General features: G+C 27.4%; 1 protein-coding gene and 1 non-coding gene across 2 annotated transcripts; one reads left to right on the forward strand and one right to left on the reverse strand.

Moving 5' to 3' along the window:
* Positions 1-9,235: 9,235 nt before the first annotated feature.
* On the reverse strand, positions 9,236-9,309 carry TRNAI-AAU. Its single transcript has one exon. It is a non-coding gene; the product is annotated as a tRNA-Ile (tRNA).
* A 6,557-nt stretch (positions 9,310-15,866) lies between these two features.
* On the forward strand, positions 15,867-20,549 carry LOC114190669 (probable protein phosphatase 2C 60). The gene is made up of 5 exons (XM_028079645.1): positions 15,867-16,289; positions 16,805-17,266; positions 17,902-18,269; positions 19,096-19,332; positions 19,809-20,549. Exons 2-5 carry the CDS (start codon positions 16,948-16,950, stop codon positions 20,076-20,078), a joined length of 1,194 nt encoding a protein of 397 aa, XP_027935446.1. The 5' UTR covers positions 15,867-16,289; positions 16,805-16,947; the 3' UTR covers positions 20,079-20,549.
* Positions 20,550-21,738: the final 1,189 nt, after the last annotated feature.

A 21,738-nucleotide genomic window follows, 5' to 3' on the forward strand; every position in this document is an offset into this window, starting at 1 on the left:
TTCTTATAAAATAATTATTTAATTAATATTTACGATCATAAATACATGAATACCCACGTAAAAACACACGTGTATACCGATTAACTTAATGAAAAGATGACACAAAAATTTCATATTTATTTAATATAAAGATAAAACAAAAATTTAATATAGAAATAAAATTAATAATAAGTTTTTAGTTCAAATAAATAAAAAAGAGATAATCAAAATCCATTCCAAAATTCCCTCTATTAGTTATTCTTAAGTTAGAACTTTGTTTGTTGCAATAGACCAGTCAAATAAATATTTTTATCATAACAGATATTGTCCTGTTTACTTATGTTTATTAAAACGGTTAACTAACTATGTAATTTAATCACTTATTATTTCTTTACAAGACTTATACTTAAAATTTCCTTTAAAAGAAACTAAAAATAGAAACTTAGCTATATGTCTCGCGACAATGTTGACGCAACCACTGGTTTAATTAATTTAATTAATCACGCGGAAATTCTAGTTTTGTTTAAGTCTACACGAAATTTGAAGTTGAGTTAACAATGATTATCATCAGTTCTATCAGTCTCACAGTTATCAGCTGCACCCGAATTGATCCATAAAATTGTTGGAAGTTTCACATCGATTAAAAATAAGACTTATCGTCTGACAGAACTATTGTTAGGAATGACGATCACATTTTCAAGATATTATATGCTTTGGAGTATTTGAACTCTGTCACAGTTTTGTTTTTAAAAGACGTTTCGAAAGATGGAGAGAGGTAAAAATAGTTAAATTTTGTTTAACCTCGACTCTTAAACGATCTGAGATTTATTAAATGTACCAGAACAAAGTTAAATTAAACTTAAAATTCACTTCTAACAAAATCAATTATCGAAGATTCTGGAAAAAAGAATGCAGTGAATTCAAATGGGACGAATTTTATAATCACATTCTTCCTCGCATCTACGACGATCATCGTTTTCACGTCGTGTCATTATCCATGTCACAGTAATTTGACAATTCTAACACAAGTTTATGGCCACATTTTTGTACCTTGAACCTTGCAACAACCTAATAGCATTGCCAAAAATATTTAAAATATACCCCATGATTTCCTTCACAAACCACATGGAACTGCTCCAAAATAGAGCTTTCAGTGATGTATCATTCACCAGCCATTTCTTTTCTTACATAATTAGCAGTTTTTTAATGCTTTCAGAGACGGTTTAAGAAGAACTGCACCCTCATAAAATCTTTATTTTTGACCAGTAATAATCATAACACAACATTGAATTTCCAAGATTAATTGCATGGGAATATCAACTCTGCCGGCTGTTGATGATTGTGGGGACTTGAAGTTTTCAAATTCAGTTGTATCTATCAGTCTAGAATAACCTGCATGATGGTTTCACACTGTGATCCATTAACGTTAACGTTGTTCAGTATCTACATTCACAAATACTTAATATATATATATATATATATATATATATATATATATATATATATATATATAAAAGTATACAAATGTAATTTTTTGGAAAAAAATTGAAAATATTCATTCAATTTTTTATGGACAAAACTAAAAATATTTGAATGATACACAACTACCTAAGTTTCTCGTAAAAGACATATGAAATTGTGAGGACAACTTAAAAAATAACTCTGTATTTTTATAGTACTTTTTTTTTTTTTTTATTGTTTTCTTCTTTCTATTACTCGACGTGGAACTTTGGTAAACAATCAATTTGAGAATCAACATATCATCCCTTCACAAAAGACATGCTCTAAAACAAACATTTGACACACCATCAACAAATATGCTTGAACCGTTTTTGCTACCGCACAAACTTTTGACGGTGACAATTTTTATAAGATTATAAGGCTTAAAATATACATTTTAACATAATAGTATCAAAATTTTGGTTAATCATAACAAGATTTATTATTTGTTAAGTCTATTGTATCATCTGTTATCGAATCGTTGTCAAAATATCGATTAATGTTCGGTCTCAAATTCGAAATAATAAAAATAGAGTGTGTTAAAAATTGCACATTAAATAAAAAAAAAACAAATATATTATAAGTGTGGACAAATTTCGCCTTGTAAATGGAATTATATTTAAAATTTCGCCTTGTTTTGATTTCATCTTTATGAGACAGGCTTTAGCTGGTGCTGTTCCATCTATACATATTTTTTTCTTCACTTGATTGTGCCGCAAACCATTCTCTGCACAAAACTAGTCAACAATTACTCTTTTTAAATATCTCATCTTCCACTTCTTGTTTTGACTCAGTTTATCTCATACAATTCTTAGTTGATGACCTTTTCGTTGTGAAGTTTTCAAACTTTTTTATTTCTTCTCTTACCACTGCGTTTGGATCAAGTAATGTACTTTACTTGTACTGTTCAAATTTACTTTACTTCAGTGAATTGTCTTCAAAATATAATGAAAGATAGATGACATATTATGTTTTACAGTTTTCTTTTTTTTATCGTCGCCTATTTTGAAAGTTTAGGTCAGTAAAAAAATAAAACTGAATAAAAATTATATTGGTTTGAAAAAGTAAATTAATTCCATTCCAGTGTAGACTAGTATTTATCTTCATCATTGATCTTAAAATTTGTAGTTTCTCTTTTTTTTTTTTAATTTGAATTAGAAAAAGTTAAAATTTTAATTAAATACTAATTTTAATGTTAGTGACTTTTATTTTTATAAATTAAATTTTATAGCAATATACAATTATATTAGAAATTTATATTTTGTAAATCCATATAAAATTATATTAGAAATTTTATAGCAATATAAAATGTTAGAGTTGCTTTAAAAATAAAAACTTTATAAATTCAAATATAAATTTTGAAAAAAATATAACAATTTTAACATTTATCTATAATTATAGATATATAAATATTTTAAACAAAATTTAAATAAATATCAGTGTAAAATATACATTTAAATAAACTTAATTTTGTTTAAAATATTAAATATAATAAAAATACCATTGTAAAATTTATATAAAAATTAAATTTGATATAGGTATGAAAATGATTCAATTTTAAAAAAATTGAAACCAAATTGAATCAAAATAATAAATACAGTGATTACATTGAGACTTTTCACATCCAATAATGACACGTGGCACTGTCATTGCCACATCACTCTGTCTCTACCACGTGACACAATGTCAGACTGACACATGACAATTTTAATTTTTTTTCACATAATTAACACCATTACTGTACAACTAACGGAAATGAACTGATTGCAACGAAATTTCTAAAATAAGAACTATATTGAGTCAAATAAAAATGAAGGAACCTACTTGAGATTTCATTACAAAAATTAGAACCTCTATAATAATTTAACCTTTGAATTATTATTAATTTAACATTTTATTCTTTATGTCACTTCGTTCAATGCGATTTGTATTGGTGTGTAGAATGACGAATCTTAAAAGAAGTATAGGGATGTCTTCCTATATTTATATTTCATATATTTTGTACTTCAAAAAAAAATTATACATTTATATTAAAATTTTGACACCCTTATGTTAAGATCCACCACTCGTTGTATAAGTAAATAGACCAATAAAAATGCATTATATGTTTTCTTTTTTATAGTTTTTTTAAATATACTAACTTTATCAACTTTTTTTCGTTAGTATTTACGACATTGATTGGTCGTCATAAAATTTTATTTTGATTTAATTGTGAAATACTTTATATAATTCTTTCACATTTATATAATTTTTTATATAAATATTTATACTATAATAATTTATTTATAAATATTTATCTATGAAGATATAAAAATATGTTTTGATATTGAATATTTTATAATGTTATTTTTTATGTGGTTTTTAAATTTATATAAAAAATAAATATTGAAAATTAAAACAATAAAAAATGGATGTGAACATAAGGTATACGAGTGACGACGAAAATGAAAGGAAAATTATATACCTGTTTGAGAGTAGGCATAAACTTTTACGTGTGAAGATGAATATAAAATAATCAAATACGTGTATGTCTCGTTCCCTTGTTATCCATGTAATATTTTTAAACATTATTTGACAAATACAATTGTAATATTTAAAATTTTAAATTACTAAAATTTATATCATAAAATACACATATTATATCATACAGCGACGGATATCTCTAAAAAATATTTTAGTAGTGTTAAAACTTTTATTTATAACTATATAAAAATTTAAAGAAATTAAATGCATAATAATTAAAAAAATAATTTTATTTATATACTAATTTTATGTACATAAAAAGAACGGAGAAACGAAAGTCTTTCCCTTAAGTTCCCTGAGCGATGTCATATATCTCTCTCTCTCTCTCTCTCTCTCTATATATATATATATATATATATATATATATATATATGTGTGATTTTAGAGAATTTTCAACCAATTTTGCTGTACCTAATTTTTTCACTAGATATCAACCACATTTTTTCCATGAAAGTTGTATCGGTTATCTTTTGTCAACATCCACATAGTTGTAGTAATAATTTTTTTTCATTTAGTATTAATTAAGATATTCTAAGAAACATAAAATTCAATAAATATAATCCTATCGTCCAAACAAAATATTTAAAAAACTAAATAAATTAAATAAAAAATAATTAAATTTTTTAGAAATCATAAATTTGGACAACAAAATACAAGTTGAATCTTACATTTATTAAAATCGGAGTTTAAAACTTAACTTAACCCCACAAAACCGATTAGGGTGAGATTTGCATATCACTCATATGTTATATCATGTCAAAAGTGAAGTTTAAAATTAACTCAATCAGTTTCTAAAGTAAGATTTGTAATTCACTTTTATATTATGAGATTATCTTATTTTTAATCGATGTAAAATTTTTAACAACATCAATATAATTAATATTCAGACATCATTGTGATACATGCACAGCAATTAAATAAATATGTTCTAAAAAAAATAATTGTTTGGCATCCCAAAGAAAGGGGAGTGAGTAGTACATTATCCTTAGATGGTGTGGACCATTTTTTGATGAATGCATGGAACTTAACCTAGACTAGGTACAATGCTTCCTCAAACCAGACGTACATAACTGTTTGGATTGGAGTTGAAAGAACATGGTACACTTTTCTCCACTCCCATTTTCCTGTCGGTGTAACCTTCAAGAATACTCATCATCATCATCATCATCTTTCGCTACCTAGTTTCGTCCAAAAATCCAAGTACATTTTTATCATAACTTTCCACTTTGCATACTCAAACCAGAAAAATTAATTCATCATTTTGTACATTAGCTGCCTAATTATTACTCTCTCCAGAGAAAAAAATGGCCCACGTACGAACCTTTGCATATAAATGGTGTTCATACCAACAAGAGAAGAGAAATTAAACTCCCAACTTGCTTCTTCATAGCTGTAACACCAACCTAGTCTTTTTCTCACGTGAGGACGATCCTACTCTTAATTATAAGGTCCAATCAGAAAAACCCACTTCAACTAAAGAATCTAATCACGCAAAAATCTCCTTTTTATTGCTTGTTTTTATGTGCAAGTGTTTGGGTTGGGATTATCCACTAAACTGAGATGTGGAAGAAGCAGTGAGCATGTATATATATAGAGAGAGAAGAAGAAGAAAAAGAAAGAAATGAAATAAAAGGGTGTGTCTTATTCTGTTCACGTGGCGCACTTTAGGGGGCTCAACACTCAACTCAATCCAGTGCCAATAATGCTGGATGGATTTGTGCAGTGGTTTTAATCAGAAGCATTGCCCCACCACACCAGCACCAGCACATTTTCGATTTTTCATTTTCTTCTCTTTTTTTTTTCTTCTACTTGTTGCTGGGTCGGGTTCCTCTTTGATCTTTATCGTGATGCAGCAAAATGACAAGTATATCCAATCAGTGAGTGATGAGATTGATTGGGTTGTCACTGTGACACATTTAATTCTATATGTTAGGTAAAGGGGCATTTCTGCTGCTGCTTCTGCCATTTTCTCTCTTCCTTTCACCGTCACTCTTGCTATCCATCCATGCGCCATCACAATGCTCACAAATCAATATCACAGTTAGTATTTCGAGAAAGTATTACCGAAAATATACGGATCGATAACAGATGGAATAGAATCTTTAAAAAAATTTACTAAAATAGATTTTAATTTGATTTTAATATTATGTCAAAAATAGACTTTAAGTCTAACTCAATCCTACAAAATTGACGTGTAAGATGAGGATTACATCTATTTATATATTGTGAATTAGTTTTGTCTTTAGTCAATGTAAACTTTCAATAAATAATGAGTTTATGAGTCTTTATCTTTATATAATATTTAACTTTCTCATTTTTACTCGATGCGAACCTTAAACTCATGTTTTGAATTCTTAATGATACTTGTGTCTAAAAATCTTATATGACTCAAAAGTTGAGACTAAAATGGGATTAAATATTTTTATGTTCACTTTCAAAAAACATCTCAAAAGTAAAATAAAAAAGATTAAACTATTTTTAACCTCAAATTAGCGTAAACTATTGCACGCAACTAACGTATATTAATAAGAAAAAGGAGAACCATATGTACTATATATAGTATGTGTTTGGGCACACATTTTCTGGGGAAGGTTTATTTTGCTGCTGCTGCTGCATAATATCTTGAATTCTGACTAGGGTTGCTACTTCTATAATTCCTGTAACCTTGTTTTGTCTTCTTAATTCAAATCCAAAAGAAGGAACCTTGTTGGAAGGCACGTCCAGTGTCACGTTATTTTTTTAAATTCTGCACATCACATTAGGGTTAGGGTTTTGGACATTATATATATATATATATATATATATATATATATATATATATATATATATATATATATATAAAATAACAGGCACATAATTGTTGGTCTTTACGCAACTGTGTGTGAATAATTTTGATTCACTGGTCAGAATATGTGAATCTTTGGTTCAAAGGAGACAAATAGGGTTAACAATAATAAAAAAAGAAACCGGCAAATAGGTCAACATATTATGAACTTTACAATGCTTAATTTGAGAAAAAAGAAAATTTCAGAGAAGAAATAAGTAAATGAAAATCTTTTTTTCTCAAAAAATTGATTTTTCATACTGAAATTCAGTTGATTCACTTCATAGTAACAAACAAACACACATGTAAAATAATTTTTAATATTATTGTAAATTTATATACCATTATTGCACAAGTCCTCAATTTGCTGAACAAGTGTGTATATATATTTGCTATTGAGGAGTTCTATGATGTCGCCCTGTCGCCCATATTATTGTGCAGAGCTCTGATATATATTATTTGAAGAGTTCTAGAAGATATTTGGTTGAATAATTTATATGTATAAAAACTATCAATCAATTTTTTATATAGAATTCCTTTTATTTTTATCATACAGTTTCACGCTGTCATTTATTAACAAATTATTCCTTTCTAATTATAAATTACCAATTTTTAAAATACTATTAGTTAATATTTTAAACATCTTTTAGTGTGTTAGTCAATGATTGGGGGCTATTTTACTTAAATAAATTTTCTGTATATGTGTGATGAAATGTCTTTTTTTTCTCCTACAAAATGAATAAAAAAAAACACCTATCCTAATAATTAAGAAAAAAATACCTAACCCCTACGATGCATTGAGAGCCAAATTAAGTATCCCACTGATTTTGGACAACCCAGATGTCCACATCACTCTGCTTTTAGTATACTAATATAATATGCATTAAGACTATTAATATATATTAATTTTTTAAAAATATTGTATAAATTATTATTGTCTGTAATGTAGGTTAGGTTAGGAGCCTAGAAGCGTTGGTGATTAGGAAACTCGCGGGAAATCCGGTTGCAAATCTTAATAAAAATTATATATATTTCTCATGCGTATATTTGTAAATTCTTAAAGATCAAAGTAAATTATAAACTATGAATAATTTATTATTTAAACAAGTAGCAATTCGTGAAAATTTTATCAAAGAGAAGAGGATAATAATATTTTAGTAGTATAACTTTTCAATTCATAAAATGATTGATTCATAAAATGATTGATTGATTCTCTTAATGCGTGAGAAAATCTTAAAAATAATATAAAAATAAATGAATTGGTATAGATTGATAATACAATAAAAAAATAAAGAAATAAATTTTATGAACATATTTAATTCAAAGAGAAATATAACTAAATTCAATAATCCATGCTTCAACAGTTTTTATAAAAGAATTAATAATTGTGCTCGAATAGTATAACATCTATAATGCACTGATACTGTAATTTAAGGATATTTTATGATATTTAACAATGAAGTATTTAATTTATAAAATCGTAGTATATTACAAGAAAATCTTTAAATAATGATTAATTTTAATGAAAAAATAATAATTAGTCATTATATAGTGTTAAATTTAGGTACCAATTTAAAAACAAATTATTGACAACTAAAATAATTTCAAAAAATTATAATTGGTCTCTAAATTGATTATTAAAATAGTTTCTATTATAAATTAATTTCTAAATTGGTCACTAACATTAGCTACCAAGATTTTGACTACCAAAATAATTTGTTTCTAAAGTCACTAACATTAGCTACCAAAGTTTTGACTACCAAAATAATTGGTATCTAAATAAGAAATTGGTCTCTAACATATTTTTGGTTACTAAAATATGTCATTATTTAAGAGTTTCCTTGTAATGGTACTTTTATGATGGCAATAATCTATATTTTTTTTAATTTAGTATCGCATCCATGCATCATAGAGTGTATATTGAATAATTATAAAAGAAAAACAAAAAACAAAAAACAACAATGGTAGCATCAGGCTCTAATCATAAACGTTTTTATTAGTACAGTAATTGGATACAAAAATATGTCATTATTTAAAAGTTTTCTTGTAATGATACTTTTATAATGACAATAATTTATATTTTTTTTAATTTGTATGGTATTCATACATCATAGATTGTATATTGAATAATTGTAAAAAGAAAAAAAAAAAACACAAAAAAAACAATGGTAGCATGAGGCTGTAATCATAAACATTCTTATTAGTAAAATAATTGGATAGAAAAAAACAAATTTCTAAATTGGTCACTAACATTAGCTACCAAGATTTTGACTACCAAAATAATTGGTATCTAAATAAGAAATTGGTCTCTAACATATTTTTGGTTACTAAAATATGTCATTATTTAAGAGTTTTCTTGTAATGGTACTTTTATGATGGCAATAATTTATATTTTTTTTTAATTTAGTATTGCCTATACAGGTCTCAAACCTGTGACCTTCGCGTTATTAGCACGACGCTCTAACCAACTAAGCTAATAGGCCATACATTTCATTATTTTAAATACCGATTAAACATATTTATTGCAAAAAATAATGCGGTAAACTTTTTTATTGGAAAAATAATTGGATATTGACTAATTATAAAAGGATAAAAAAAATTGTATATTGACTAATGACCAAATTTAGTGTATTAGTCATTATATAGTGCCCAAATTAACAACTAAAATAGTTTCAAAAAATTATAATTGGTCTTTAAATTGATATTTAGAATAATTTTATTATGAATTAGTTTCTAAATTGGTCATTAACATTAACTATTAGGTTTTGAATACCAAAATAATTGGTCTCTAATTAGAAAATTTGGATTCATACAATCATATAATTATTATATTCTTTTAAGAATTATTGTACATTTTTTAATATTCATATATCACATATCATATTTTATTATTTTGAAAATAAATGTATTAGATACGTTACAGTTATCGTATTTGTGTATCATAGTATAAAATAGTTTATATAACTTTTAAGATAATTATTATAAAAAATATTTGATATATACTTGTATGTATTATTTTGTTTTTCATTGAGGTTGAAAGAGAGAGTATCAATTTAAAAATAAGGGCTGTTTACTGATATTTTGACGATTAATTGTTTAATTTTTTGTTATACAATTAAGTTCCAATAATGAAGTTTTATTATGATTTTCCACAAGTATTTGACATTTTTTTTCTACATACGATGCTTCACAATGGAGGCATCTTTCACAATCAATGATAGACGAGATTTTTTTTGGAGTTGTCAAAAAAGTTAATTCGACCCGGTTCAATTTGATTCATCATAGGTTGATCATTTAATGAGTCAATTTAATTTTGTTTATTGATTAAAGAGTCAAACAAATTTAAACCCGACTTGATCTACCACAGATTGGTGGGTTAAATGGGTTGGCTCACCGGCTCAATTAAAAAAAAACATTTTTTTCTTCAATCTCAAAAATAATAAATTATAATTCTGATTAAAATCTAAATAAACTTCAATAGAATCCAAATATAATCTAAGAGATGTTAAACTCCAACTACAAATCAAAATCACAAAAATACTAATGTGTTGGCTAAAAAAGTTAACCTAATCCGACTCAAATGCAAAACTCAACATAATAAAAAACATGTGTGTGACACTTTATTTGTGGGTTTGTGGGCCAACCCGGCTCACCATGGGTTCAACTGGGTGAGTCGGGTTATAGGTCGGGTTCTAGGTGGGCCGGTCAAAAATTAACCCATATTAATTTTTTTTAAAAAATTAATCCAACTCAGTACGAAGGGCCAGGTTAGTTCATGGATTACAACCCATTTTGACACCTATATTATTTTTTATATTGTATTGAGATAAAAATTTGCATAAAGACATATTAATTCGTTTGATTCATTTATTTATGTTAGTCATAGAGCATAATTTTTATATACTATAATACATTTAAAAAAAAGAAGAAGTCATATATCTTATTATACACGTTACTTCTTTATCTAAAATTTTCTCAATAAGATCGAATAAAATTACGATATTTTGTTTGATAGAATAAATAAGTGATTAAAGTAATAAATGTGATCACTTAACCCCTTATCAACTTTATTTATCATATATGGTATGAGTAGAATACAAATTCTGTAAGAAAATGGAAAGCAATTGATTAAAATATTTCAAAGTTGGACCAAATTTGGAGATAATAGGATAATTTTTGTGTTCAATAAGTAAGGTGGATTATGCACGCCATCTCTACCAACCCTATACTCATTATATCTCCTTTCATATCATTAAGAACATATTTAAACTGGTTTTTTTTTTTTTCATAAAAACTTCTATTTTTTTTTCCTAAAAAATATTGAAATTAGTGTACATAGATTAATTTGGCAATTGATGACATTACTAATGTCACGTTTGGTCAAAGACAATCAACAGTTAACTACCTTTCCAAAATATTGAGCTGGCTATTATAGTTTTATTACAATTTTTCTTTTCGTATAAATATCAATTCAGTGGGTTTATTTAATATAAGAAATTAGAAAATTAAAATTAAATGTACCTTAGGTTTTTCTAGAGTGTTAGAAATTTGGTTTTGTTCTTTCTTTATAATTTCCTGAAAAAAACTAATTATCCATATCTTGAGGTGACATTTTAGGAGGAGTGATGTGAACAACTTTTAAAGATTATACTATTAAAATTTTTGGGACATTTAAAAATACGAGAGATATACAGAGATATTTGTAATATATTATATAGAAGAATATATTTTTGTATTTTATCGATATAATATATATATATATATATATATATATATATATATAAAATAAAATGTAACATAATACCAAGTATAAAATATTTACGATATCTTATTTTTAATATAAAATAATAACTAATTTCTAGAATTTAAACATATATCTAAAATTAAAATATTTCTTATAAACTAATTTAAATAAAAAAGATATTAAGTAATATTCTAAACATATACTATCGCTGTTTTTTTATACTTTTCCTGCAATTGTCTAATTGTAAATTTAAAAATCAAACTAAAATTATTTAGACACGTTTCTGGAATTAAAAGAAAGAACATTAGAAACGAAAATCGTGTTTAAATATTTGTAAATTATAAACTCTGGAAGAAAGAAAAAATAACAAAGACTAAAAGATATCGGTTAATTAGCGTGATCCTTCTGAAGTGTTAAAATGTGATTATTAAGAAGTTAAGTTTTATATCTCTAAGAACTAATCGCGGAATTGTGTGAATTGTTGAAGAAGGTAGAAAAAGGATATTTACTTATTAAAGATTCCCATACTCGATTCAATAAGAAAAAGTAATAAGTATAAAAGTGAATAAAAAAAATAAGTGAGTAGATAAAATTAATTTGTATTTATGAATGCTTTTAGGTCTAAACTATATTACAGAACATGTATTAAATATTACAGAACATTAACAATAAATAAGATATATAATAGCTCTTGTAAAAAATTGGGTGTCCTAAATCAGAATAATAAGTATAGAGAGCGAAAAATCTAACTAAAAATTACAATACTTCAATTAAAAAAATTCAAGTATTTTAATCTCTTATTTGTCTTAGTATTGAGTGTTCTAAATTAAAAAATAATATTTCAGTCACAAAATATAAAGATAATAAAATATAAATTCCTTTATTTTTTTTCTAAATATATTCCAAATTGGAATAGAAAAAATTATAAGATGTAGGTCAAATTTCTATGTCTATAGATTTTGGATTGATTTCTTTTTTTTTATATATTTTATCCATACCGTTTGAAAGATATAATAATTAAATATTTGTCATTAAATTGTCTTTAGGTCAAAAGTTATAAAATTAAGCAAAAATTGAACTCATGACCTTAGTTTTGATATTAATCGATAAAATTAAACGCTTACCACTAAACAAAAACTATAGTTATTAGTCAGGACATATATATATATATATATATATATATATATATATATATATATATATAATTTTGTTTCATCAAATTCAATTGATTTTACATTAATATTTTGTTATATATTCTCATAAATATCTGATTTTGGTAGGCACAATATCTAATATAATTTGTGAATTTTGTATGAGGTTATTGTGTTATAAAATAAATGATTTTGATGGTTTGAAATAAGGTAGTTAACTACATTTTAGATAAAGACCTTTGAAAATATTGTTTTGAAAGATGTATAGCTTTGTTGTGGTTTTGAGTATTTAGTATTTTATAGTTATCTAAAAAGAGGGAGCTATTTTTGTCAAAACTTTTGAAAAACAAAGTCAAATGTTTGATTTGGAAAATTAATAGGAATTCACAAAATTCTTTTGCATCTAATATCTTATATGCAATGATGCTGACTTTATTATCTTTTTCCTTCTTCATTTCGAATTAAGTCTTTGACTTTACAAGAAACTTGAATCACATAAAACAGATACTCTTCTTTCAATTATTCATGCAATAAATCACAGGTTGGTCCCTACAAATAATTGAAGGTTGCTGAATATATACCTTTTTACATTCACTCAACTTTTACTTTTTTTAACTTAATTACATGTTTTTAGTGAATAAATAAGTTTTACTTTAAAAAGAAAAAAAAAAACAAAGAGAAACTGTGTCCAGTGACCTAAGATATTAAATCTACCATGATATGATAAGTGGACTATTACTACTACTGTTATTATTATTTTTTATTCATAGGTAATTTTTTATTATAAGTAGCAGATTAAATTTTGAAAAAAAAAATATAAAATTAAAAGATAAAATAATACAATGATTCATATTAATTGGTAATCCATGTTCGAATAATCAAAGAAATCCGCGAAGAATATGTTAGAAATGTATCTGGTTTTAGACTTATTGCATGTTTTTGGTAACCTTTTCTTTTTTACATTTCTTTCATAAACATGATTTATGTATTTTGAAATTACAACTGAGTACTAATTCATATCAACAGAAATGATAACCATTATTAATATAAAAAGTTAATGATAACCATGTTATTATATATTATTGTGAAGATAAAAATGTATGACAAACATCATATATTATAACATTTATTTCCACACAGTTAATATGAAAATTGACATTTTCTTCACCACGTGTTGCAACTTTTTAGAGAAAAAGTCATTATACGTGTTCGTATTTTTAATTAGTGATAAAACTACTTACTCATACGATTTAGAATGTATTAGTTTCTTTGACATAACAAATGTATTAAAATAATAAAAGCAACGAACATGTGCATATATGATTAAAACAAAAGAAAAATATTTTTTAAGTTTAGATCATTTATACGATTAAATAAATAATGTAATATAATTAAAAAAAATTAAGTACATAACAGTAAAAATTTGATGCGATTATGTGGTTAAAAAACACCGATTAAAAAACAATAGTTTTTTTTTTAAATAATTCCAAAAAAAAGCCATAATAATTAGGCTAGGGTCCAGCAAATTTTAATTTCAGATATTTATTAATAATTATCTTGTTTATTCTTTAAAAAATTTAAAATTTTCAATTAATTAGATAATATCATCTTGTTATTTGCTTTTGTTTCGGTAGGTAAAAAAACCATGAAGTTTTATAGTTAATATCAAATAATAAATGATTTATGTTAGGCTTAATTATCATTTTGATCCCCTAATTTGTTAGGTTGGTTCATTTTTGATCCCCTAATTTGTTGGGTTGGTTCATTTTTGAATAAAAATTATCTTTAATCGATATAAAATTTTTGAATACTAAACAATTTTTTAATAGCTACTCAATCAAAATAAAAACTATTTTTTTTTTGTTTTAAATTTCACATTATCTAATACAAAATTATGATAATAAAACAATATAATAACTACATCACTGACCGAAAAAATTAAATTACAGAGATTCAATTGAAAAATATAAAATTTTAAATGTTTAATAATTTTTTTATAATAGTGACATAATTAAAATTATCTAGATTTAAGAAAAAATTAAAACATAAAACTTTTCAAATGCTCTATAAAGTTTATTTTAAAAGTATCCAAATTTAAATAATAAATAAAATCAATCAAGACAATTATTATCTTTTAATCATATATATTATTCTTGAATTCATGAAATAATATTTAATTACAATGTGGCAAAGAAGAATAGAGTTGGATAAATAATATTATATTAATAGTAATTAAGTTAAATTTATTTTAATATTACATTTATCTATTTATTTCTTATAAAAATTAATATAAATGTAAATAATAGCAAAATCCTATTATTTATATTAAATAATAAAATAGCAAAACCCTATTATTTACGTTTATATTATTTTTTATAAGAAATAAATAGATAAATGTAATATTAAAATAAATTTAACTTAATTACTATTAATATAATATTATTTTATTTAAAAGATAAAATATCTATAATTATTATATGTGTGTTAATATTTTATTTAATGTTCATTAATAAAAGTTAAAAATAATTAAATAATAAAATAAATATATTTTAATGTTATTAAAAATTAAATATATTTAAATGTAAGGAAGTTTAAATTATTAAAACAATTAATAAAAAAATAATATTAAACATATAAAAAATTTATAAAAAATTTTTATAAAATATTTTAATAGAAACCTTAAAAATTTCAAAATTATTATTTTATATTAGTATTTTATTATTTAAAACTTTAAAATAATATTTTTGTCTTTATAAAATTTGTTACATACATTTGTATTATCTTAATTATTATATTTAATTATTTTAACTTTTAATATAAAAATAAAATAATCGATATAAATTAATTATCTTTAATCGGTATCTTTTTATTAGAACATTGATCAACATTTTCCTTAATCATAAATGATCGATTAGAGTTAATAATGTGAGAGAAAAAGAGTAAATAGACAAGAGAGAAGCATGATAAAGTTTAATCCATAAATTCTTTGTTGTAAACTTATTATGTGTGTGACTACAAACCCAACCCATGCATCGGAAAATGGTGATAATATAAGTGGTTAAAATTATGAATGCCAAAAACATGAGATGCTTAAATTCATTGACTCTCTATGTATGTATGTTTCTCTCTCTAACTTTTCTGTGATTCTCTCTCTAGTTCGTCATAGTGGTGTGGAGCCCATAGCTGGACCTGTGCTTTGCTGGCTCCAAGCTCTTCATCGTTAGTCTTTTTATGGGGCTTCTCCTCTGAGTTCATAACCAAAGAAAAAGGCAAAAACAAACACGAAAAAGGGTTTCACACTTTGTCCAATCTTTCACACTGAGCTCTTTCAATTTTCAATTATCTTTCATGCACCACTCTCCTTTTTCTTCTCTAATACCTTTCACCTTCTGCATACATACATATCGCCTCGCCCCAAAAGCAACACAAAAAACCCATTTCTGTTTCTTTCTATTGATTTGATGGATCCGCAGATCTAATGATTTTCCACACTTTCCCGCCTACGGATCACTGTCTTCTTCATCTGGGTCACCGTGATACCTTCTAATCGATTGTCAAATTTTGCTGGGTGAGATCTCTTACCCAAATTTTTATTTTACTTTGACTTGTTGCCGTATAAAATACATGTTTACACTTGATGGGAAATATTGCTTGCTCCCGTTATTGGATTTTATGGAGATCAGTGTAACATGGGGTTTTGTTTTGATTTTCAATGTAAATGTGAACAAAGGATTTCCAATCAGCTGACCAAAAAGTGTCTCAGAAAAAGTGGGTTTTGACCTTTGGGGGAAATAAAATAAAAGTAAAATATATTTTTTCCTTTGTTGAATTTTTCATGTTTAGCGGCTCCTCTATGTGGTCATAGTTTTTGTTGCGTTAAAAGGAAACCGAAAGGTTGGATTTTTTTTTTCATTGGGAGTTGATTTCTTTTTGTGGGTGCTCTTCAATATTCAGTCACCCCTTATAAAACTGTGAAAAGCAGCTTGTTTTGCAAGTTTCTGGTTCATAGAGGGTTCAGGTTCTGTTTGTTTGTTGACGGTTGGACCTCAATTGATTTTAACTGTATTTGTTTTGTTGGTGTAGCTTGTGCTGGATCATCTTCGTTGTTGTGGTGGTGAGGAGTGCAGCACCATATTCATAGTTTATGAAAATTCCGGGGGGTGAAGTTGTTTTTTGGGTAGTTGGTAGATGTTGAAATCCCTGACGGTTGTTTGGTGAAATGAGGGATGTTATCGGGGTTGATGAACTTATTGAGGGCCTGCTTTCGGCCGGGTTCCGAAGGATTTTCTCGCACAGGTTCGGATGCTGGAGGTAGACAGGATGGACTATTGTGGTATAAGGACTCAGGGCAGCACTTGAATGGTGAATTTTCAATGGCTGTGATCCAAGCCAATAACTTGCTGGAAGATCAAAGCCAGATTGAATCAGGCAGTTTGAGCTCCAATGAATCTGGCCCTTATGGTACCTTCATCGGTATCTATGATGGCCATGGAGGGCCCGAGACATCTCGGTTTATCAATGATCACCTCTTTCACCATCTCAAGAGTAAGTTGACAGCAAAATGACTGAATTCTTCAAGCTTTTCTGTATTGGAACAGGCTTTTCTCCTTGCCTTGCTATATTTTTCTCTGCTTTCCAGTTCCAAGACTCTTGTAGTCAATTTTTCTTTTTAACTGGGACAACCACAAAAGGAAATACAGGGAATCGTCTTAAGTTAACGAAAAGGATGAAAAACAGACGTCTTGTTCATTTCTGTCATGTCCTTAATTAGCTAGAAAGACTAGGGAATAATGGAATAATATAGTTTGGATTCTTTTCCTGAGTTGATAATATCTAAGAAACAAGACTTTCCACTTTACATGCCAATAAAAAACTCGTTCTTTCTTCTTCTATTTGCATGGATGGTCAGATTTCATTCTTTTGGTGTCAGTTTGTCAGAAGTTGTTATAGTGAATGATTTCCCTCCTACTATTCCTTTTGTCTGACATTCTATCAGGTCTGCAATGAATTAAGATTATAAAAACAGTCAGATGTGTACAGAATCGAAACTAACAAAATAGTGGTTTTCAGTACCTTTTTGTTGCATGTCTGTGATCGTAGATTTGTTTGTATTTTGAATTTGAACCATTTCTGTGCACATGAGTACTGAATATAATGTTATCTTTTGTTTTAACTACCAGAATTTACTTCAGAGCAACAATCAATGTCAGTAGATGTAATTCGCAAGGCACTCCAAGCAACAGAAGAGGGGTTTATTTCAGTTGTTGCCAATCAGTGGTCCCTGTCGCCACAAATTGCAGCTGTTGGCTCATGTTGTCTTGTTGGTGTTATTTGTAACGGAACCCTTTATATAGCAAACCTAGGGGATTCCCGGGCAGTTTTGGGAAGAGCTGTCAAGGCGACCGGCGAGGTTTTAGCCATGCAATTATCGGCAGAGCACAATGCATCAATAGAGTCTATAAGACAGGAGCTGCATTCTTTACATCCTGATGATCCAAATATTGTGGTTTTAAAGCATAATGTATGGCGTGTGAAGGGCCTTATTCAAGTAAGTTTTTCCAGCTGCTATGTGTACATGTAGCAGATGAACTCATGATAAACACTTCACACCTCTTAATATCACTTTAAATCTGCAAACTTCCTAGATTGAAAGTCAAATTTTCAGTTTTCAGGATGCGAAGAATGACATCAGAAATACAAAGCTATGCTGAGGAGAATTAAAAGGGACTGGGGTGGGTGTGGGGAGAGAGAGAGAAAAACAATACCAATGTCAAAAAAATTGTTGAAAGGGCTTTAATTTTTCAACTTCATTAGAGTTTTATGTTGCTGGATAGCATTAATATCACAGTAAAAGCTATTGCAGTGAATAGTTATTGAAGTTGTCTTAGTGCAACGGCAGAATTTCAATTTCTAGATTCTGGGCTAAATGGGTTAATATTTATCACTTCAGTTATAATATACTCTAAATTATGAGAGTAGAAAGAGTCAAATAACCTTGCATCATGTAATTCTGTTTTAGTAACTTTGTTATAGTTTCATAAGAGTTTGGTCTAATCATGTCAAGTACACGTATAAATGTTGTCTATAATATTATGTGAATGACAATTGCAACTAGTGCTTTTGTATCTTTCTTTTCTTCTGTGAAAGTTTAAATTTGTTTATGGGCTTGTCATCTTTAATTCTTATCTCGGTACATCCTGGTAATCCTTGGCCTTTGTCATTATTGACTTTACTAGAGATGCCTTAACTCGGTTGATTCAATGCTTATTATTATCTTACCTAACAAAACTTGACTTAAAACCTCTCTCTCTCTCTCTCTCTCTCTCTCTTTTTATGAATTGTCATAAATTTTAAAATCTGTTTCTCAACTGCAGGTTTCTAAATCTATTGGTGATGTATATTTGAAGAAGGCTGAGTTCAACAGGGAACCTCTGTACGCTAAGTTTCGACTTCGGGAACCATTCAAGATGCCAATACTGAGCTCAGAGCCATCAATTTCAGTGCATCATTTGCAGCCAAATGATCAATTTATTATATTTGCATCTGATGGACTCTGGGAGCACCTTAGCAATCAAGAAGCAGTTGATATAGTTCAAAACAGTCCCCGCAGTGTAAGATACATATTTAATTTGACTATGCTAGATTGTGTTACATCATTACCAGTAACTTTAAAGTGGATTTTCCATGAGAAATTGTAATCAAACAGATTTTTTTTTTTTTTTTGCGGAAATGCAGTATTTAAGTAACAAAACACTACTCTTTAAATTCTAGCAACAAAGCTTGATTTGATTTGCTTAGAGAAATTCATGCTGGGATATAAAGTCTTCCCTTGACTTGGATAATCTTGACAAATAATCTTATGTTGGAGAACCTTGCTTATATCTGATGTGGTCGCACAAATGGATCCTTGAGAGATCTTTTGAATAATCTTGGAGGTGAAGGATGACTAAGAAAGATATTGGCATGCTTAAATTTCTATATTTCTTGACACATGAAATATTTTCCAATGCATGGCTTGAAAACAATTTGATAGCATTTTATTTGGTCAGTGCAAACTGAATTCGTGTTTCATCTTCTGTCCTTTCAGGGAAGTGCAAGGAGGCTGGTGAAAGCTGCACTTCAAGAAGCTGCAAAGAAAAGAGAAATGAGATATTCAGATTTAAAGAAAATTGATCGTGGTGTTCGTCGTCATTTCCATGATGATACCACAGTGGTTGTTGTGTATCTTGACTCAAATGTTGTGAGTAGGACAAGCACTGCGAAGTTCCCTGGTATTTCTGTGAGAGGGGGTGGTATTAACCTGCCTCATAACACACTGGCACCTTGTACCACACCAACAGAGATTAGTGGTACCTGATCTAAGTTGTATCTTTTATCTTTTTCTTTCTTGTATCATTTTCTTGTGTGAATACCAGTTATCTTCAAATAGCAATGAGAGGAGCAGCACTTCAATTCTTTTGAATGTGAACTGTAACTTACTAGGATACTAATACTCATGTCTTAGGTTTTTTCCCCTTCCCCTCAAAACCAAACAACAGAAGAGATCTTCTGATGACCATTATAAGAGTTGCCTTGGCACCATTTTATCTTTCTTTTCCTTTTCAACTTTGATCTTAAACTGTGATGTGGGAAATGTTGTAATGCTGAGGACACCATCTTTGTTTTAGCCTTAGATAATGCAATTCATTCAGGTGTTTTAGGTGGAGAGGAAAATCACACTGTAAATGTGGATTATGCATGACATGATGTAATGTTAAAGGTGTCTTCATTGTTACATTATTGAACACAATCAATCAATATGGCATCCACTCTCACCTCATTACAAAAATGTTGATGTTCAGAGGAATTCATTGTTTTGAATGATTGAATGAATCTACAATAATTTTCTTTTTTCTGGTTTTGGAAATATCTTTCCATAGATACATTAAATGCATAGACACATTGAGAAGGATGAAAGTGAAAGATGGAAAGAGATTAATGAATTGTTTGGATGAGAAGTGAAATAAAGAGAAAGAAATAAGAATTATAAATAAGTCAATAGTAAAAATATGATGTTTGGAGGGATAAGGAAGTAAATGCATGTTTTATTGTTTAGATATCTGAAAAAGAAAGTGGGAATAATTCAATTATATAAAAAAGTTATGATGGTTTTAAAAATGTATTTTTGATAGAATATCTTTGTTAACAAAAATAATTATTATTTTAAAATTAATTTACAGTTTTTAAAGCTTAAAGAGAAATAGGTAATCTTGTTTCCATTCCAGCCACTCTATAAAATACCTTTTCTTTTAAAAAACTGGGTAAGTGTTGGATGTTACATGAAAAAAAGAAGATAAAAATAGATAAAAGAAAAAAAATGTATATTTTTTTTCCATGAGAATTAGAAAAAAAAAAAAACAAACCCGAGTGGGGCCTGTTAGATTCCATTTGTAACATGAGTTAGCATCAAACATTATGGGGGCTTCTCCCTGCATCTCCAAGAAATTCTCCTGTACCCCCAAAACCTCATTTATTTCCAACGTTGTCCCTGGTTAAAAAAAAATTTACTGTGGTGTGTGTGTCTTTTCTCAATTTTACCGCGCACCAAATACTCCTGCACCCCTCACATCCCTCACCACACTGCACCCCAAAACCCTCTACCTCTGCACAATTCCCTCTGCACGCTTCAGCACCACCTTTCACACCTTTTGAATATTTGACCTAGCCTCCCCAAAGCTTCCTTCTTCTCCCCCACTGCACCCCAATCCTTTCTGGAATCCGTTTCTTTAATTTTTTTTTTCTGAAACGGATTGTGTAATCCGTTTCAGTTTTTTTTTTTTTTTTTTTATAAAACGGATTTTGGAATCCGTTTGTTTTTTTTTCTGAAACGGATTGTGTAATCCGTTTCAGTTTTTTTTTTTTTTTTTATAAAACGGATTTTGGAATCCGTTTGTTTTTTTTTTCTGAAACGAATTGTGTAATCCGTTTCAGTTTTTTTTTTTTTTTTTTATAAAACGGATTTTGGAATCCGTTTCTTT

This window comes from Vigna unguiculata, chromosome 7 (genome assembly GCF_004118075.2).
Source record: "Vigna unguiculata cultivar IT97K-499-35 chromosome 7, ASM411807v1, whole genome shotgun sequence".
In the NCBI taxonomy this organism is placed as follows: Eukaryota; Viridiplantae; Streptophyta; class Magnoliopsida; order Fabales; family Fabaceae; genus Vigna; species Vigna unguiculata.

Excerpts from the sequence above, each read along its gene's own strand:
- LOC114190669 (XM_028079645.1), top strand. The coding sequence starts at position 16,948 with ATGTTATCGGGGTTGATGAACTTATTGAGGGCCTGCTTTCGGCCGGGT. Across the intron at positions 17,267-17,901 it reads CCTCTTTCACCATCTCAAGA|AATTTACTTCAGAGCAACAA; the intron begins GTAAGTTGACAG and ends TTTAACTACCAG. Across the intron at positions 18,270-19,095 it reads GTGTGAAGGGCCTTATTCAA|GTTTCTAAATCTATTGGTGA; the intron begins GTAAGTTTTTCC and ends TCTCAACTGCAG.